Source organism: Panthera pardus, unplaced genomic scaffold, assembly GCF_024362965.1.
Source record: "Panthera pardus isolate Hobbes unplaced genomic scaffold, ASM2436296v1 HiC_scaffold_20, whole genome shotgun sequence".
Taxonomy (NCBI): domain Eukaryota; kingdom Metazoa; phylum Chordata; class Mammalia; order Carnivora; family Felidae; genus Panthera; species Panthera pardus.
This window is the reverse complement of record NW_026526766.1, coordinates 19,776,783-19,794,810: the sequence shown is the minus strand read 5'-3', so window position 1 is coordinate 19,794,810 and position 18,028 is coordinate 19,776,783. Positions and strand designations below refer to the sequence as shown.

General features: G+C 46.9%; 1 protein-coding gene across 1 annotated transcript in view; it reads right to left on the bottom strand.

The window, feature by feature from the left end:
* Nucleotides 1-946: 946 nt before the first annotated feature.
* The window catches only part of LOC109275359 (phosphoserine aminotransferase), a 33,003-nt gene continuing 15,921 nt past the window's right edge, over nt 947-18,028 (bottom strand). The window contains exons 7-9 of the mRNA XM_019463543.2: nt 13,684-13,812; nt 3,014-3,151; nt 947-2,088 (exon numbers count right to left, since the gene is read on the bottom strand). Of these exons, the coding sequence (XP_019319088.1) occupies nt 1,983-2,088; nt 3,014-3,151; nt 13,684-13,812 (373 nt within the window). The 3' untranslated portion in view covers nt 947-1,982. The remainder of the gene's footprint in view (nt 2,089-3,013; nt 3,152-13,683; nt 13,813-18,028) is intronic.

Below are 18,028 nucleotides of genomic sequence, written 5' to 3'. Positions count from 1 at the left end.
AGGTTGTGGTCTCACGGTTCGTGAGTTCAAACCCCACACTGGGCTCTCTGCTGTCAACCTGTTGGTGCAGAACCCACTTCGGATCCTGTGTCGCCCTCTCTCTGCCCCTCCCCCGCTCGCACTCTCTCAAAAAATAAAACATTAAAAAAAGAGGAGTGGCATTTGGGAGACTCGGGATTAGTACAAACCACAGGAACTTACCGTCATGGAAGTATGAAGAAGGTGAGGTAGACGCTGAGCACTATTCCATGTGAATACCTGAGTGGCCTCCATGGGCTGGCTGGCTCTCACTATTTAAACATTTCTTATAGTTATTATTCATATCTTGCATTGAGCTCTCGTTTTAAGCTCTTAAACATCTCTGGGACAAGTGGGGGAATTATTTCAATCCTTCTTTTTACAGCTGAAAGAACTAAGACCAGGGAAGCTTAGCCCTGACCAGGGAACCTCAGTAACCCAAACTACTGGTGCAGAGCTGGGATAAGAGATCAGGAGTCCCTATTACACAAACCAACGAAACACAGATCACTCAGAACTGTCCTGCTGGCATGTTTCCGGCCTCCATGTGACAGAGTTCATAGACCTTTATACCAAGAGCTGTGCTGTAAGGTGGTTTCCTGATAACGTCCATTCCAAAAGCCAATGGAAAGCCACCAGTGCATGGAATCATTAAAAAAAAAAAAAAAAAAAAAAAAAAAAAGGACGCACCCAGGTCTCAGGTCTTACACCTACATACCATTGGTGGAACTAAATTACCCTCATCCGATGCTACTTTCACACTCAAGTTTTTCCATCATCAAATTTTTAACAGAACAATGCGCCTAAAAAGCAGGTAAAGTGGGGGCGCCTGGCTGGCTCTCCGGGTTGTAAGTTTGAGCCCCAAGTTGGGGGGCTTGAAAAAAAAATCAATAAATAAAAAGCAGGTAAAGAAATTCACTGACAAAGGTTTAGGTGTTTTAAGACTTTAATGTCCTCCACATAGTCATGAGAAAATACTGACAACGGATAAACAATAGGGGAAAAGACTCTTCAGCAAAGATCTTCCGGAACTCACAGCATCACTGGTCCAACACTCTAAAGAGAACCGTCAAGTGAACAAAGGAGAAGGGAGTTTAACAGAGAATTTTAATTTAACAGCCTCACTGAAAAATGAAGAGCAAAGCCACCAAGCAACCTTCTCTTCTCCCCACTAAAAGGAACGTAAAAGGGAATTTGGGAACTTTGAAATCTTGCAAAGCAGTTTTTTTAAGAGGGAAGAGAGAGGGGAGGGACATACCGTTGCAAGCGTAACGCATACTATGTGAGATCGATGATTCTAAGGTCTCTACATGCATCACTAGGAACCATATTATTAGAAACATGTTGCATAGAATATAAACTATTGGGTATTAAAAAACACACCTTGCTATATAAACATACAGTATATCACTTTTATCTCTTTATGAGAATAACAGTATAAAGAAAGATCCCCAGTTTGCCTTTTAGCCTAGAACCCCTAAACACTCACTACCTGGTCAGTGTGGACTTGGAAGTAACAGGTGCAGAACCCAGGACACCCCTCTGTGTCATTCTGTAAAGGATCAAGATTCAGCACCTAGAGGTCCCCACCCAGCCTCCATGCCTTGTTTTTGTGTTTCCAGAAAAAGTAACTTCAATTTGCATAACTGAGTCCACAGGCGAGTTTGAATACTGAGATCTAGCCAGGAAAAGTAGCAGCAAGGACAAAATCAGCTGGAACTCTCTAGGAAAGCAAAAGGTTTTTAAAATGCTTCCAGTTCAAGTCAGAATTAAGGTGGTGGCCGTTAAGTCTCCCCAGCTTTGCACAGCTGTGGACATGTTGCTGTTCTTTGAAAAACGAGATCTATGATAAGCATGTTCACCCGAGAAAAATACCGTGTCTGCTAAGTTTCTGTCATCATTGCCGAGTTACTTTCAATTTTGTACACTGTTCAAGGGCAGAGTACACACTGGTTAAGATGTGTTCACAGCTGATGCATCTCCAGAAAGTTCTTCATGAAGGCAGCCAGCTTCTGCACATCCTCAATCGTGACGGCGTTATACAGAGACGCCCGGATGCCTCCCACAGACCTAGAGGGACCAAAGATGCCACCATGAAGAACAAAAGCATCCAATTTAGCATCAAGACAACCGTCTTTCCAGTGCCCAGTCACCGGCTCCTGAGACCGACGCAGCACCTGAGGCCAGCATGCCCAACCTGTCACCTGAAAGCCTCACAGATGGCCAGGAGCTTCAAACCTCATCATTACAAAATTCTCCCAAATGCAGTGAAGGACCATCATGCTCACACATGACCTAGATTAACTCAGCTACCCATGGGCCTGCCGGGTAGGGAGGAGGGGGCCAGCAACCACTGCAGGACAGATGTCTCACCTCCCGCGTGGCGAGGACACATTTTTTCATAGAGCATGCGGGAGTTTCTGATGCCCAGCGGGAGCAAGAGTGATCCTTTCTCACCAGACATGACACGGCAACCTCTGTGCCGTAAAGGTCATCTAACACATTTTCAAAAGTAATGTTGACAAAAGCCTGTAGATGTGGCTCCACCATGCACCCAGCCAGGGAATCATGCTAAGGGCTCTATAAGCAAGAGGAGAGGGGCGCCTGGCTGGCTCAGCCAGTAGAGCATGCGACTCTTGATCTCAGCCCTGTGTTGGGTGTGGAGATCACTTAAAAATAAAATCTACGGGGTACCTGTGTGGCTCAGTTGGTGAAGCGTCCAACTTTGGCTCAGGTCATGATCATCCCGTTTGTGAGTTTGAGCCCCGCATCCGGCTCTGTGCTGACAGCTCAGAGCCTAGAGCCTGTTTCCGATTCTGTGTGTGTCTCTCTCTCTGCCCCTCCCCCGTGCGTGCTCACTCTCTCTCTCTCTCTCTCTCTCAGAAATAATAAATGAATAAACTTAAAAAAATAAATAAATAAAAATTAAAAAAAAAAAAAACAAAACAGAACATTACGCCAGTGACCTGAGCTTCTGATCTGGAAGCATACTCACCTATGCCCTTTCAAGGAGATCATATTGAGTTCGAGAGCTTTATCGAGAAATCTTTTTTCTAAAGCATCATCTCCTTTAGCATTGCCAATGCGGAATGGAATATTCATCTTGCTTCTATTCTGGGGCTCCACCGGACATCTGAAAAGCATGTTTATTATTCGCTACTTTTCCAAAACGTGCGACAGCCATTAACAATCAACAGAAAAATTGTTTTAAACATTTTGTCATTACAATAGAAGATTTAAAAAGTCTGCCCCAGGACATTTATAACTTTTACTTAAGGAGATCATTCTTGCATATGGAACAGTGAGTTAGCACTGCCTTGTATGACTTGTACTTACTTTCCATGAGCCTCCGTTTTCTCACCTAAATAATGGAAATAACACCTCCATTTCAGATTAGTTGTGATAGTTCAATGGCACAACATACATGGAGCTTCTAACATATGGCAGCCACATGACAATGTGACATTGTTTCTCTACAAGGCTAGAGAGAAAAAATATGTCAGTCCTAAGAGTGGCTGAAAAACTTAATAATGAACAGCTTTCAAATCACTTGTCAACACTGATTGTCCCAAGCCGTGTGACCTTGAGTAAGTTACTAAACCTCTCTGTTGTGCCTCATTTTCCTCATTTACTGAATAGTGGGAAGAGTAATGGAACATACCTTCTAAGGTTGATGTGAGGATTAAGTGAGCCACGACTTATAGGGAGTTTTTGAGGTATATTGAGGTATATTTTTAAATGGCCACAAATTCTCTAGAGCTCTCCCAGCAAGAACGGGGTCTAGCTCTCCACAGCTTTTGAATCTGGGCTGGCCTTGTGACTTGCTTTGACCAAGAGACTGCAACGGAAGTGTTGCTGTGCAACTTGCAAGGGGAATGCGGCCTCCATAGCTGTCCTCTTAAAACATGGCCACCATATTAGCAAGCCTGAGCTAGCCTGCTGGAAAGAGGCCCAGGTAACAGCCAGCACCAATTCCTATACATGTGAGTGAGGTCACTGTAGATCACTGGCTCCAGGTGAATGACCAGATGACCTTGAACGAATAAACGTCCCAAGTGAGAGTGGCCGAAGAACCACCCAGCTAAGCCCAGCCCAACCTACTGACCCAAAGTCATGAGCAAAGAAAATGGCTGTTGCTTTGACAACTGTCTTGCCTGATCTGGGATGCCAAAACAGGTAACTGATACAATCCGAAATAGTGCCTGGAACATATTAAACTATACAAGTATCAGTTAAATTCAACAAATTCATCTTTTTATTCCCAGCACCTTGCTCAAGACTTATACAAACTCTCAAAAATGAAATGATGTGTGAATTTTTATCTAGGAAAGTTTAGAAATTTGACTTCGGTTTCAGATCTGAAAAACAAGCAGCCAAGATTAAGTCCCATTGACAATCAAAGGAGACAAATGGAAGAGCTGACATCTAGACCCAGAATAAAGAAGAGTCAAATATGTAATAACCCTTTCTCTATTTTCAAGCTCATCCTGTTTTGTTCTTACACTTCCACAGGGTGTGATTCATTAAAATTAAACAGCAAATAAAAGCAGTGTGAGGAGGCCCCTGTTAAAAGTTATGCTCTCCCCTAAGGGCACATACATAATTCCTGTTAAAGTTAATAAGAGTCAAGTGCACACCCACAGGCAGAAGAGATGCCAAGGAGGGAAACCAAATATCCGGTAATAGGCTTTGAGCCCGAATTCCACGCACCCCCCTTTCACGAGGTGGTAGGTTTCATGGCTGACATTTAAATTAAAAATTCATTGGCTACCCTCTTGATATTCTGCTGCCTCAGGCTCCCAACAGGAGGGTCCAATTATAGCACAAAGCACGTCTAATTTAAGAAGAGAAAAAAAATTAAAAGGAGGAAGAATGAAATATCTTATTTACAGTTCACCCCCACCCCAAATCTACCCCATTCTATCGTGAAAGCAGACGGCAGCAGGAGAGCCATGCGTTGGCACACAAGTCGTTCCCTCGAGCCCAAGAGGGTCTGTGGTGTAAGGCTCAAGGGAAGCAAAGATTAAAGGGGATTCACTGCCCCCATCTGGTGTGATGGCCGTATAGGGAATTAAAAAGAACAATGGCTCGCAGAGGAGAACAGAGTGGAAACACCAGAAGGTGGAGAGACCTGCTAGAAAGCTCTTACAAAGAGGTTTCCTGCTTGGAAGAATGAGGGCCTGTGACTAAGGCAGGGGCACTGGGGAGCCTCAAGCATGGGGGGTAAACTCAAATGCCAACAGGGGCCCCGCTGTCATATAAATGAGAACAGGTCCGTAGGCCACACCAGCACAAACTCCTTTTGTTACCTAACAGATGTGACTGCCCCGTTCTTTACCTCCCCAGGGAAATATGCTCCTTCTTCTTCTTGAAACACATGGTCCTCCTGACCAAAGTCCCCCCCACCAGCCCCACTCCACTGTCAGGGACACATGGGTTATGAAGTAAGAAATCTGGAGTCGGTTGAGCGTCCAGCTTTGGCTCAGGTCATGATCTCACGGTTCACGGGTTCAAGCCCTGGTCAGGTTCTGTGCTGACAGCTCAGAGCCTGGAGCCTGCTTCGGATTCTGTGTCTCTCTCTCTCCTGCCTCTCCCCCAATCATGCTCTGTCTGTCTCTCTCAAAAATAAATAAACACAAAAAAATTAAAAAATGAAGAAATCTGGATTTTTAAAGATCTTCCCATATTCCGATATCGGCTTAAGTTGTGTTTTAAACACTCTGCGAGGTGCGCCTGGGTGGCTCAGTTGGTTGGGCCTCCGAATCTTAATTTCGGCTCAGGTCATGATCTCGCAGTTTTAGGAGTTGGAGCCCCGCGTGGGCTCTGCGCTGGCGACACAGAGCCTGCCTGAGATTCTCCTTCTTTCCCTGTCCCTCCCCTGCTCACGCTCTCTCCTTCTGTCAAAAATGGTAAAATTAAAATTAAAAATAAAATAAAATGAAATAAAATAAAATAAAATAAAATAAACGCTCTGTGAGCTTTACAAAGCACTGTCGTGGGCTACACTTGGCCACTGCTCCCCAGTGTGCAATCTGGGGAGTTACTACTGAATTTCGGAAGCTAGCAGAAGGTGCCAAGGCTGAGAGAGCTAGGGTGGGTCCTGGTAGGCAGGGTGTAATCAGCCGGGTAATCCCAGGACTACAAAGATTTAAGGAGAAACTCTAAGCAGTGCTTCCCACTATGTCTATGGTAAAAGTGGATGTGGGAGGGATTACTGAAAAAGCAGTTCCATGGCCTGATAAATTTAGCAAATCCTGCAGTCACAGGGTTAAACCAGTTTCTTGACTCCTACTAAACTTCCCGGAGCCTGTCATGAATTTCATATGAATTTTAAGCTCCCCACGTGATCAATTCCTATAGGGATACAGTTTTCCTCAAATGCATGCGGCTGAGAAACCCTTTGGGTCTCTGGGATTAGAGCTCCAGAATGACCCTTGAGGAACACAAGGACTTCTCAAGGTTCCGGAGCGGACCGGGTGGGGCAAAGGCACTGCTTCAGCAATCACCCACCTCACAGAGGGGGTGAGGGTTGGCAGGGCACAGGACGTGAGCTTCAGCGATGTCCTTCTATGAGGAAGCTGAGAAGCACAGGGAGCAAGGAAAAGAATGCACCCGGTGGGACAGAAGCCTGCAAAACACCATCACGAGGCCTCTCTTTACTGCCAGATTTTTTAAATGAAGCTAACTTTAGGGGCGCCTGGGTAGCTCAATCAGTTAAGCTTCCCGACTCTTGATTTTGGCTCAGGTTGTGATCTCATGGTTAGTGGGATCGAGACCCAAGCTGGGCTCTGCACTGGAGCCTGTTTAGGATTCTCTCTCCCTCTCTCTCTGCACCTCCCCCACTCAGCCTCGCTCTCTCTCTCCCTCCCTGTCTCTCAAAATAAACATTATTTTAAAGTTAATTTTAAATTTCTATACAACTTATGAAAATCTAGAGTCAAAATGCAGACAGCTACCATCCCCTTCCCCGAGACGGCTACCATCAGTAACCTGGTGTGCATTCCTCAGCATCTTTTTAAACATACAAATGTGTGTGCAGACATGTATATGTATGTTCATGTGTGTATATACACACCTATGCAGGGCTTACAAATATACATGTTGTGGTTTTCTAAGTGAAATAATACATGCATCATCCTTTCCTACACTTACTTTTCTCTTCTATCCCAATGACAGAACGTGGCCAGCCTCCCACGTCTGTTCACACAGACCTCCCTCACCCTTCTCACCGCACGCGTTACCCGATTAGGATGGACCCTAACTTCTTTCGTCACACCCCTCCTGATGGGCATGCTGGTTGTCTACAGATCTTCACCTAACAGCACTGGACTTGCAGGGACCAAATTAGGCATGTATCTGTATCCACAATTAGGCACACCTCTGTATCCACAAAGAGAAAGGACACAGGCATCTACTTAGACGTCAAACTCCTTGGGCAGAGAGCGAGAGTTTTGAATTCCGATGGGTGATGCAAACGTCACTCCAGAAATATCCAAATTTATACTTGACACACCAAGTGCGTTCCCTTGCCTGACGTTATCCATCTTTTTAATTTCTGCTGATCAGAGGGGAAAAACAAAATCTCCTGATTATAATCTGCATTTCTTAAGGAGGTTGGCATTCATTGCCTATTAGCCAGCTGGGTTTCTTCTGGGTCACTGGCTCAAACCATTAGCAACCACCCCATTTGTATTTGGTTATCGTTTTCCACTTGTGGGCTCTTGCCGAGGATAGTCATTTATATATTTTGCTACTACACATCTTTTCTCACGTCTGTCGTTTGTTTTTGTTTTCACTCTATTTGTGATGTCATGAGCTGTGTAAATTTTAAAGATTTTCACGTAATTAAGTGTCTTTTACTTCATGGCTTCTGAGTTTTATGGCTTGTTTAGAAAGACCTTCTATACTCCCTATACTTAAACTCTCTCCTATATTTTCTTCTGGTATTTTTATTTCAGTTTCTTGCATTTAGATCTTTTGACTAATTACAACTTGTTTTTTGAGCATGGCATGATGCAAATATCTAACTCTACAATTTGTCTCAGTGGATTACAATGCTTCAAATATCAAAACTTAAGAAAGTTTCGAACATTCTTCTCTAATTTAAAATGCAATTCTCAAGTAGGAGCATCTGGGTGGCTCAGTTGGTTAAGCTTCCAACTTTGGCTCAGGTCATGATCTCACGGTTCTTGAGTTGAAGCCCTACATCTGTCTCTGTGCTAACAGTGTGGAGCCTACTTAGGATTCTCTCTCTCTCTCTCTCTCTCTCTCTCTCTCTCTGTCTCTCTCTGTCTCTCTCTGTCTCTCTCTCTCTCTCTGTCTCTCTCTGTCTGCCATTCCCCTGCCCAAGCTCTCTCTCTCTCTCAAAATTCATGAATTAATTAATTTTAAAAAATAAAATGCAATTCTCAAGCAAACATGGACAGCTTCTGGCCTTGACTCTTCCACGGACAGTAATACTGTCTGTCCCTATCACTGCCCCACTACATTAACATGGATGAGTTTTAGGAGACTGTACATTAACATTACATTTGATTGATGTAAATATGTTATTTTTTAAAATTTGCAGCGATCCTTTTGCATTAACTTGCCCAGATGAGCATCTGCATTTACTTGTAGATATTTTATCATTTTTGTGGCTACTACAAATGGGATCTTTTTACTTCATCACGCTTTTCATTGTTATTTCTGGAGTACAGCAAAGTAATCGACATTTACATATTTAGCTGTAACTAATCACAATTCTGACCTTGATCATTTCTAAGGTTTTCCACTGATCCCTGCATTACGAATAGAGAGTCACAGTCTATGAGTTTTGTAGTTTGCCTAGTGTAGTAGTTAAGGACCCCGGCCCCAGCGCCCCTGGGGTCCTTAATGTGCATATCCTCAAGTGCATATCCTGGCTTGCTCCCGCCTCCCAGCCGCCACCTTCACCTTCACCTGTCTGTGCCTCTGGAAAACAGGCTTACTGTCTGCTTCACGGGGCTGTGCTGTCATAAAATGTGTACCTTAAAGCACCAGGGCTTTGCCTGCTTTGTTTTATGCTAGTGTTATCACTAGACCCATCCATGCTCCCCTCTTTCCTAAGGTCTGATCCCCAAAAGAAGGTAACAAGAAAGGGGACCTCAGGTCTGGATACGGATACCTTCACTTGGACATCTTTATAATATCAAAATTAGTATCTAATATATAGTGAGCACTGTGTGTCAGGACCATTCTAAGGGCTTCCCATAGTAACACAAAATAATAATATTAGGAACTAACATTTTTTAATTTATTTTTTTAATGTTTACTTATTTACTTTTGAGAGAGAGAGAAAGAGAGCAGAAGCAGAGGAGGGACAGAGGTAGACGGGGAGACACAGAATCCGAAGCAGGCTCCAGGCTCTGAGCTGTCAGCACAGAGCCCAACACAGGGCTCAAATTCATGAACAGTGAGATCACGACCTGGGCCGAAATAGGACGCTTAACTGACTGAGCCACCCAGGTGCCCCAGGAACTAACTCTTAAGGAATTTTCCCTAGGTGCCAAGTACTTCTTCCAGGGCTTTCTATAAGGTAACCCACGCTAGAACCCTTCTTCTGAACCCTTGTTATATATTCTTTATTCACATGGATTTTCATTTACTTCTCACAACAGTCATAAGAAGTATGTACCATTAGGGCACCTGGGAGACTCAGTTGGTTAAGTGTCCAACTCGGTTTGGGCTCAGGTCACGATCTCACGGTTTCAAGAGTTTGAATCCCGTGTCAGGTTCTGCACTGACAGTGTGGAGCCTGCTTGGGATTCTCTCTCTCCCTCTCTCTGCCCCTCCCCCACTGCACTGTCTCTGTCTCTCTCAAAATAAACAAACTAAAAAAAAAAGTATACCATCATTACACCCAATGTACAGATAAGGAGACAGAGTCTGGAGCAGTTAGGTCATTTGCTAATAAGTGGCAAAGAGGGGTTCACTGTCCACATGGGCTCAAGTCAGGGTCAACCAGCACCATGTGGATGGTTAGACTATGTAATGAACTCAGGGACTTCGAAGGCTGACTTTTCTAGTGTCGGAGTCCATGCCAGGGTCACTGGCAGAGCTGGTACAACCCCCTAGAAACTGCCCAGAACCATGTTCAGTAATGGGCTGCCTTATGAGTTGGGGGAAGCCAAAGCGGAGGGGGGAACAAAAATAAGGAGCTAGAGGTGGTGGTAAGTGACAAAGTCTAATTCTAGGCTATTTGGTATTCTTTAAAATTGCTCACCTCCCTCGGGGGCCATATGTCTATAGCTGAAAAGACAAGCGAAGAAGTTCCTGAAAATCCAAGTGAATACAGGAAGAGCTAGTAAGCACCCACTGCAAACACTGAGCGGGGAGCAAGCAAAAGGCCGCTTGACTCCAGTAACAGGGTCCCACAAGAACGTCAGGCGCCAGGATGACATTTTCTGGGCAGGCAGCCCAGGGCGGATGGAAGTTCCCAGAAAGAGGTTTACTCTGAAGATGAAAATTCCGGGTCAAGGTTGTGCATAAGTAAATGAAAAGTGTTAGGTGGGAAAGTGACCTGATTCCTCAGGAGACAACCCGCCTGCCATGTTGGCTTCAGCAGGCTGTTTTCTGGGAAATGCCAGGCTGCGTGCTTGGAGTATAAGAACCTTGGGGGAAAAAGGAATTCTGGGGTTTCTCAGTGTTTCTCTCCTATGCCTTGTTTTGCTTCTAATTCTCTGGATTCTTCCAGAGGCATTATCATTCTTTCTGTCTTCTCATTTCATGCCTACACATCTCCTTAGAAATAAATGGAGCCAAAAGCTAATAGAAAATTTGGTCTCCCCTCCACAACAGCCAAGTGCTTTCACTCACATTCAGGTTCTGAGCACTGTGGGGGTCAGGAAAGATACCTTACTCTTCTGTGTATCCCAGGGCCTAGAACAAGGTTAGCCCAGAGAAGTGCTCAGGAAAATTTACTGGATGGATGGATGGATGGATGGACGGATGGATGGATGAGCAGGCATGTGGGTCACGATGGGATGGATGGATGGACGGATGTGTGTGGATGGATGATGGATAGATGGATGGATGGACGGCTGGATGGAAAGGTGTGTGGATGAATGATGGATGGATGGACGGATGGGCATGTGGGTCATGATGGGATGGATGGATGGATGGATGGATGAATGGATGGATGGATGTATGGATGGATGGATGGGTTGGTGGGTGGACAGAAGGGTAGGTGGGGGGGTAGATGTGTGGATAGGTGAACAGAAGACTAAACAGGTGGACTAAGTGTGTCTTCAGACCTTTCCAGACCTTCCTTCTCATTCCAGCACAACCATCCCCTCTAGGCAACCCCCTCTTAGCTCCCCAAACACAATGTACTTTCTCCCCTCAGTACCTTTGCGGGGCTGGGCCCTGCCTTCCTAAAAATTCCTAAAAGTACTTTTGCCCTCCTCTAACTCTACTCATGCCCAAGGTGCAATCAAGCTCATTCAAAACCCCCCCTACACCTGCAGGCAAAGCATTATCATCTTACTGCTCCAAGCTTATAGTAACTATCACTGAGCCCTTGGCTGTGAACTCCTCGGATCATCTACCAAGCCCCCAGTCTGTACTTCGCTGTTGTGCAGAACCAGAGTAGACAGAAAGCACAACGTGCACACCTCTCCCCAGACCACATGTGGGGGAGAAGCCTAAAGGCTAAGGCATCCATCCAAACCCAACTCCCCCAGGGCCTGTGGCTAGAGGGTCACTGCATGCCAAGAACTCACAGGAACAAGCCAAAAGCATTTTAAGGACAGAGAGGGAGCAGTAGCAGGCTGCTTTATCCTACCTACTCCACAAGTACACCCCCACCCACCACCCATGGGTGGTCAGGGAGAAGTATTAAAGTTAGGCCTAAAGCATCGTCTTGTCCATCTGTCGTGGCACACTGAATTCTCAAAGAAGAGTATACATTCTCTAGTTCTTATCAGTCAGTTACTATCATGGAACCCAAAGAGTAACAGTCACTGAGGAGGTCTCAGGCTTGGTAAATGAGTATGTGTTTATGTACATGCATACAAATGTGTACACACAAACATACGTGTATGTGTGTACATGTACATACATGCAGCAGAAAGTCTCCTACACCTGTATGCCACCTGGAAGCGGGGGGGGGTGGTGGACGCAAACAAAAACACCATCTATTAAGCTCCCTGTGTGCCAGGCACTGTGCTAGGTGCTTCACATTCAGCATTCTGGTGAGAGGTCTATGGTAGGGGACTGGATAGTGGCCCCCCAAAAGGCAGATCCATGTCCTAACCCCTGGAAAAAGGGTCTTTGAGGATGTAATTAAGTTAACGGTCTCTAGTTGACAGAAACCATCTGGGATCATCTGGGTAGGCCCCAAATCCAGCAACCAGAAGCGAGGACACACAGCAAAGGTGAGGTCAGAGACTGGGGTGATGCACCATAGGCCACGGAATGCCTGGAGCCACAAAGAATGGTTCTTCCCTGGAGTCTCTGGGGGGAGCAAAGCCTTCCTGACACCTTGCACCTCAGGCCTCCAGAACGTGGAGAATGGATTTCTGTTGCATGAAGCCATCGAGTTAGTGAATCTTTGTTCCAGCACTTCTAGGAGACGAATACAAGGCCCATACGTTTTCTCTGTCCCTCACAGGAGCGGGTCCAGTAGTCAACACACATTCATGAATCTTCTGGTCACCAAAATGTTTTTTTGGTTTTTTAAATTTGTTGTTTGTTTTGTTTTTTTTTTGAGAGAGAGAGAGAGACAGAGTGCAAGTGAGGGAGGGGCAGAGAAAGAGGGAGACAGAATCTGAAGCAGGCTCCAGGCTCTGAGCTGTCAGCACAGAGCCCGATGCGGGGCTCAAACCCACAAACCGTGAGATCATGACCTGAGCTGAAGTCGGTGCTCAACCGACTAAGCCACCCAGGCTCCCCAGTCACAAAAATGTTTAACTAGAAGTCTCCTCATTCACAGACTGCAGGCCCGGAATGGGAATATTTGTCCTGTAATAACGGAAGCAGCGAACTTCTAAAAAGGTAGGCGACCCGGCTGAGGGGATCAGGACTAGGTGTTTATACCAAGGGCCTCCAGTGGAATCCCTACATAAAGGGGAGCGCTTCCAGCAAATCTGCGTGATTTTTCCCGAGGGATGTACCAAGGATGCAGACAGAGGGAGAAGGGGTCTGCCCCAGGAAGAACTGAGACTCTTCCCCAGGAGAGATCTTTGGTGTGAGAAACATCACCACCCCCGGGAAACAGGTCCCTAGGCCGGCGATTCTGCAGGTGGGGCCGTACAAGGGGAGAACCCACCTGCCTCCAACTGCTGGGGCCCATGACCACCCAGCTCACTGGCACTTCAACATCAAGAAAGGGAAACGTGTCCATTTCTCAAAGGCACACGTCATATACAGGCGTGAAAATTCACAAGAGGCAAGGAGCACCCGGGTGGCTCAGTCGGTTTGGCGTCCGACTCCAGCTCAGGTCACAGTCTCACGACTCCATGAGTTTGAGCCCCACATCGGGCTCGCTGCCATCAGCACAGAGCCCACTCTGGATCCTCTGTTCCCCTCTCTCTCTGCCCCTCCCCCGCTTGCGTGCTCTCAAAAATAAATGAAACCTTTTAATTAATTAATTAAAGAAAATAAATTCACAAGAGGCAAGATGTGAGAGAAAGTCCATCAACTTACACGTAGAATCCTTGCGAATTATCAATGATGTCATAAATCATCTGCGATTTGACGGAGCTGAGGTTCTCCATGGCTGCTGCACCGCCGTTGTTCTTGATCCACTCCAGGACCAAGCCCATGACATAGATGCTGAAGTAAAGATTTAAAAAAAAAGAAAATCCATCTAGTTCAGCTTGGCAAAGGTGGAAAGACATTCAAGCCGACTGTTGTTTTGCAGCAAGCATCCTCCCCACCCCCACCCAGTTAACCCTTCACTTCCTACACTCACAGAGCCCATACGTCCCATAGTTTGTACCATTCACTCCTTTATTTTGTATTTCTCTGGGCCCACGATCTGGACTCTATGGTTGTGGAAGACCTGAAGCACAGTGTTCACCTTCTCTACAGCAGAGCCCTCACAGGGGGCCCGGGGCCCCCACCTGGAGGGAGAAGTGTGGTATGGCACTAGAAGCAGGGGCTGAGTCAATCTTGACTCTGGTCCCACTGCCGCCACTAAGACTACCCAGGATTAGTCACCTTGGAAATCCAAACCCCGGCTTTCCCATCTGGAAAGACGGACACCTACCACCCTATGCTGGACACCTGGCATTTCAGCTGTCCCAGTCTTCCTAACCCCACGCCCACCCGACGGGCAGACCCAGCAGGGTCCCTTGTCCTCTGGTCTCAGAGCTGGGCAGGGGACCTAACGGGGCCGATCAGAGCCCTCCCTGGGATTCTCTGACCTGGGAGTGAGGACAAAGAGGCAGACCTAGCGCTGGTCAAAGTGTGAGACTTGAGTAAGAACATGTGACAGAGACTCATCTGCTTTCCAGCAGAAAGAAGCAAGAATCAGAAACGGAGAGCAAGTGGGGTGGGATTTGTGTCCCTGGTTCCAGGAGGAGCCACTGCACCCCAGCCCCTCCTGGAGCTTGGCAGTGTTCCTCTCTGAGCCAAAATGTCAGCTCGGCCACCTGTGAGACATCGGGGCTCGAGGGGACCTTAGGAGACAGATCGGGTGAAGTGCTTAGTGCAGGGTCTGGCACATGGCAGGTAGGTGACACAAGTGTAGTCAACAGCATCTTCATTACGAAGTGCTCATAACTGCACTGAACACACATGTTGAAGAGCAGTGGATGGTTTCCCAGTGGCCTTCTGAAAACCCATCTCTCTCTTTTTTTTAAGTTTATTTATTTTGAGAGAGAGAGCATGTGTGTGCACCAGAGGGGTGCAGAGAGAGAGAGAGAGAGAGAGAGAGAGAGAATCTCAAGCAGGCTCTGTGCCTGAGCCACCCAGGCCCTGAAAGCCACCCTGAAAGCCCATCTCTTAAAGGCGCAAACAGCTCCGTGTGTACCTCACTGAAAGTTTGTGGGGGCAGGAGCACAGGTCTCCAAGGGAAGAGATACCATCCACTTGAGCTGGGAATATGCAGATCAGCTCTCGGCTGTGCACTCTCCAGGAGTGGAAAAGAGGTCCCCACCAGGGATCTGTGCAAACCAAGTGGCCAGGAGTCAATGCCCAGCAAAGATCTGGGGTGCTAACCCCTGGACAAGAGCTGCCTCATTCATTAACACCACGGGTCTGTTACCACCGTGACAGATTGAAGAGGGAGATCACTGGATCTGGAAAGCACTCTAATGGCCAGAAGCTTGTCCCAGAGGAAGCCCAAGGCACCAAGTGGCTCATTCACTGTGTCAACCTGGTAGGTAGAGGACCCCGGTGTTTCCATCCCCAGAAGTTAGGAGAAGCCAACGCTGGGCTGCTCAGTAGGCAGTGGGCAGACAGCAGCCTGCACCCAAAGACGTGTAATAGCCTCTCCAGAAGCTTCCCCAGCTTGAGGAATGAGAAACAGTAGCTAGTGGCAAAAAGGGAAGAGAGAATAGAGTGGAGAACAGCCCCTGAGTAATTTAGAGCCTCAGCTGCAGCTCTGTGGATAATGACTGAGAAAGCAGAGGGACAAAGTGGAAAGAAGAAAGGCAGAGGAGTGTATTCCAACATCTATTAAGGGGCCAGGCAGGCTGCTAGTTGTTCCTTCTTTTCTTGATCACAATAATCCTGAGGTCGGAGCTACCATCATCCCATTTCACAGATGAGGAAACTGACGTTTGGGGAATTTAATTTGGCTAATGTCACCCATGTAGTGGCTGATAAAGCCAGGATGGCAACCCCGCCTGGTCGGACTCCAAAGCCTGGGCTTTTTTCGCAGTAACCAAGGCATCTGGTTTCGTAGGGGCTCCAGGACCCTCAGCCACTACCTCACCGGCTAGTGGGGCAGCCAGGCTGGCACCAAAGCTCAGACACAGCTGCCCGTGCGGCTGCTAGAGCAGCTTCACAGCACACCTGTGTGGATGTGTGTGTGTTCCAGATAGGACGCTGCCCGCCTCTCTCTCTCTCCGGAAAAAAAAAAGAGGGGGCGCCTGGGTGGCTCAGCCAGTTGAGCGGCCGACTTGGGCTCAGGTCATGGTCTCATGGTTTGTGAGTTCGGGCCCCACATCGGGCTCGCTGCTGACAGCACGAAGCCCACTTCGGATCCTCTGCCCCTTTCTCTCTCTGCCTCCCCCCCCGCCCCGGCTCTCTCCCTCTCAAAAATAATAATATAAACATTAAAAAAAACCACAGATATGACACTGCCCACCCACTCCTCTGTTCGGTGACCCGCTCTAGAACTCCCTTCTAACCCCAAACTCACTCTCCCACGAACCACAGAAGCACACCCCGCCCCATGACCCAGGCAAAGCCACTGGTGCCTATTCACTGACCGTACCCTTCCAAAGCCGCATTTCGCTTTCACCTATAGCTTTGTTATCCTAGCGTTCCCTAGCTGCTTTCTCGCTACTCAAATCCAAGGCTGCAGCAAGGTCCACAGTCCCAGCCAGTTCTCTGCACCAACACACTGCCCTCTCCGTAGCTGTCATGCTCAGACTCAGTGCTAATCTTAATGGGATCTGAGCAGGCGCTCGGCAGAAAGCCCTCCCATCTTCCATGCTGTCCCAGAGCCGGCACCTGGAGCCTCGCCTATGAAGCCTCAGCATGAGGCAGACCGCTCGGAAGGAAGCGGGTTCTCCCTGTGGCTTCCGATTCATTATCAACTCAAGCTTCTAGCCTCACACAATCCAAACTCTTCAAACTATAGGGACCCTAAATGTTCGGTCTCAATTCTCCCCATTAACCAATTTAACATGCCTGATTCATGCCTTCACTTCTAAAATGCCACCTGCATCACACAGCATAGGTTTACCATCGAAGCTTGTCTATTAAGTTACTAAATAAATCACAGTAGATCCATTCTGTGGAATACCACTGGAACACCATACAGCAATTCAAAGGGGGGGGGGAAGGCAGGTATTTGAACTTATATCGCATAGCATAGTGTTCGTGGCAGATTGTGGGGTAGAAAAAAGAAATTCACAGAATAGTCTACAGGGTAAAGTCCCACTCACATAACTAAATACAGCTCTGTATATCTGCATACGCCCAGTTAAGGGTCTGTCGGGACCCAAAACGAGCAGTGAATAGTGGTTACCCCGGCCGGTTCTGCTCACTTCAGAAATCTTTGCTAGGAACACATTAGGCGGCTCAGTTGGTCAAGTGGCCAACTCTTGATTTCGGCTCAGGTCATGATCTCAGTTTGTGGGTTCAAGCTTCGCACTGGGCTCTGCACTTACAGCATGGAGCCTGCTTGGGATTCTCTCCGTCTCTCCCTTCCTCTCTCTCTTTGCCTGCCACCCCCCGCCCCCGACGCCCTTTACCCGATCTGAAAATAAATTAACTTAAAAAAATAAAATTATTTAAAAAAAAGAATACATGTTAACTTTTTAAAGCAATACAAATACTCTCTGTGCACTAAGGCTTAGAAAAGCACACCAGAAATCCTCAGAAAAACTCTCCCTGGCTGTTTGTTCTGAAGATTCTAACTGCAGAAACTCATCTGCTTCTGGGGCTCATGAGGAGCAAGGCTAAGGCCCTGGGCAGGCCCTCACTCCTACTCTGATAAGAGAGGCGGCCTTGATTAACGGGGTTATTTTCTTATTAGTTACTTTACCTCGTACTACAGAGAAAAAACAAATATATACTTACAGGGTCAGAGAACTATTTGTGGGTACAGAGGGAAGTGTGTGTACCTTCTTGCCTGTGCATTCATTGGGCTTAGTGTGATGTACTAAAGGGTTAAAACAGAAGGCCCACGCGATCCTTTATTCCACCCTAATTCACAGCTCAGGGCTACAGGCAACTATGTGAAGCGTTACTCAGCCCAGTTCACACAAAATGCCCAGAGCCAATGGTCATTCAGCTCTGATTTTAAAAGGAAAAAAAAAAAAACGCTTCTTTTCAAACAACTTGGGGCCTTTTCAAGGACTTCTGTGTGATT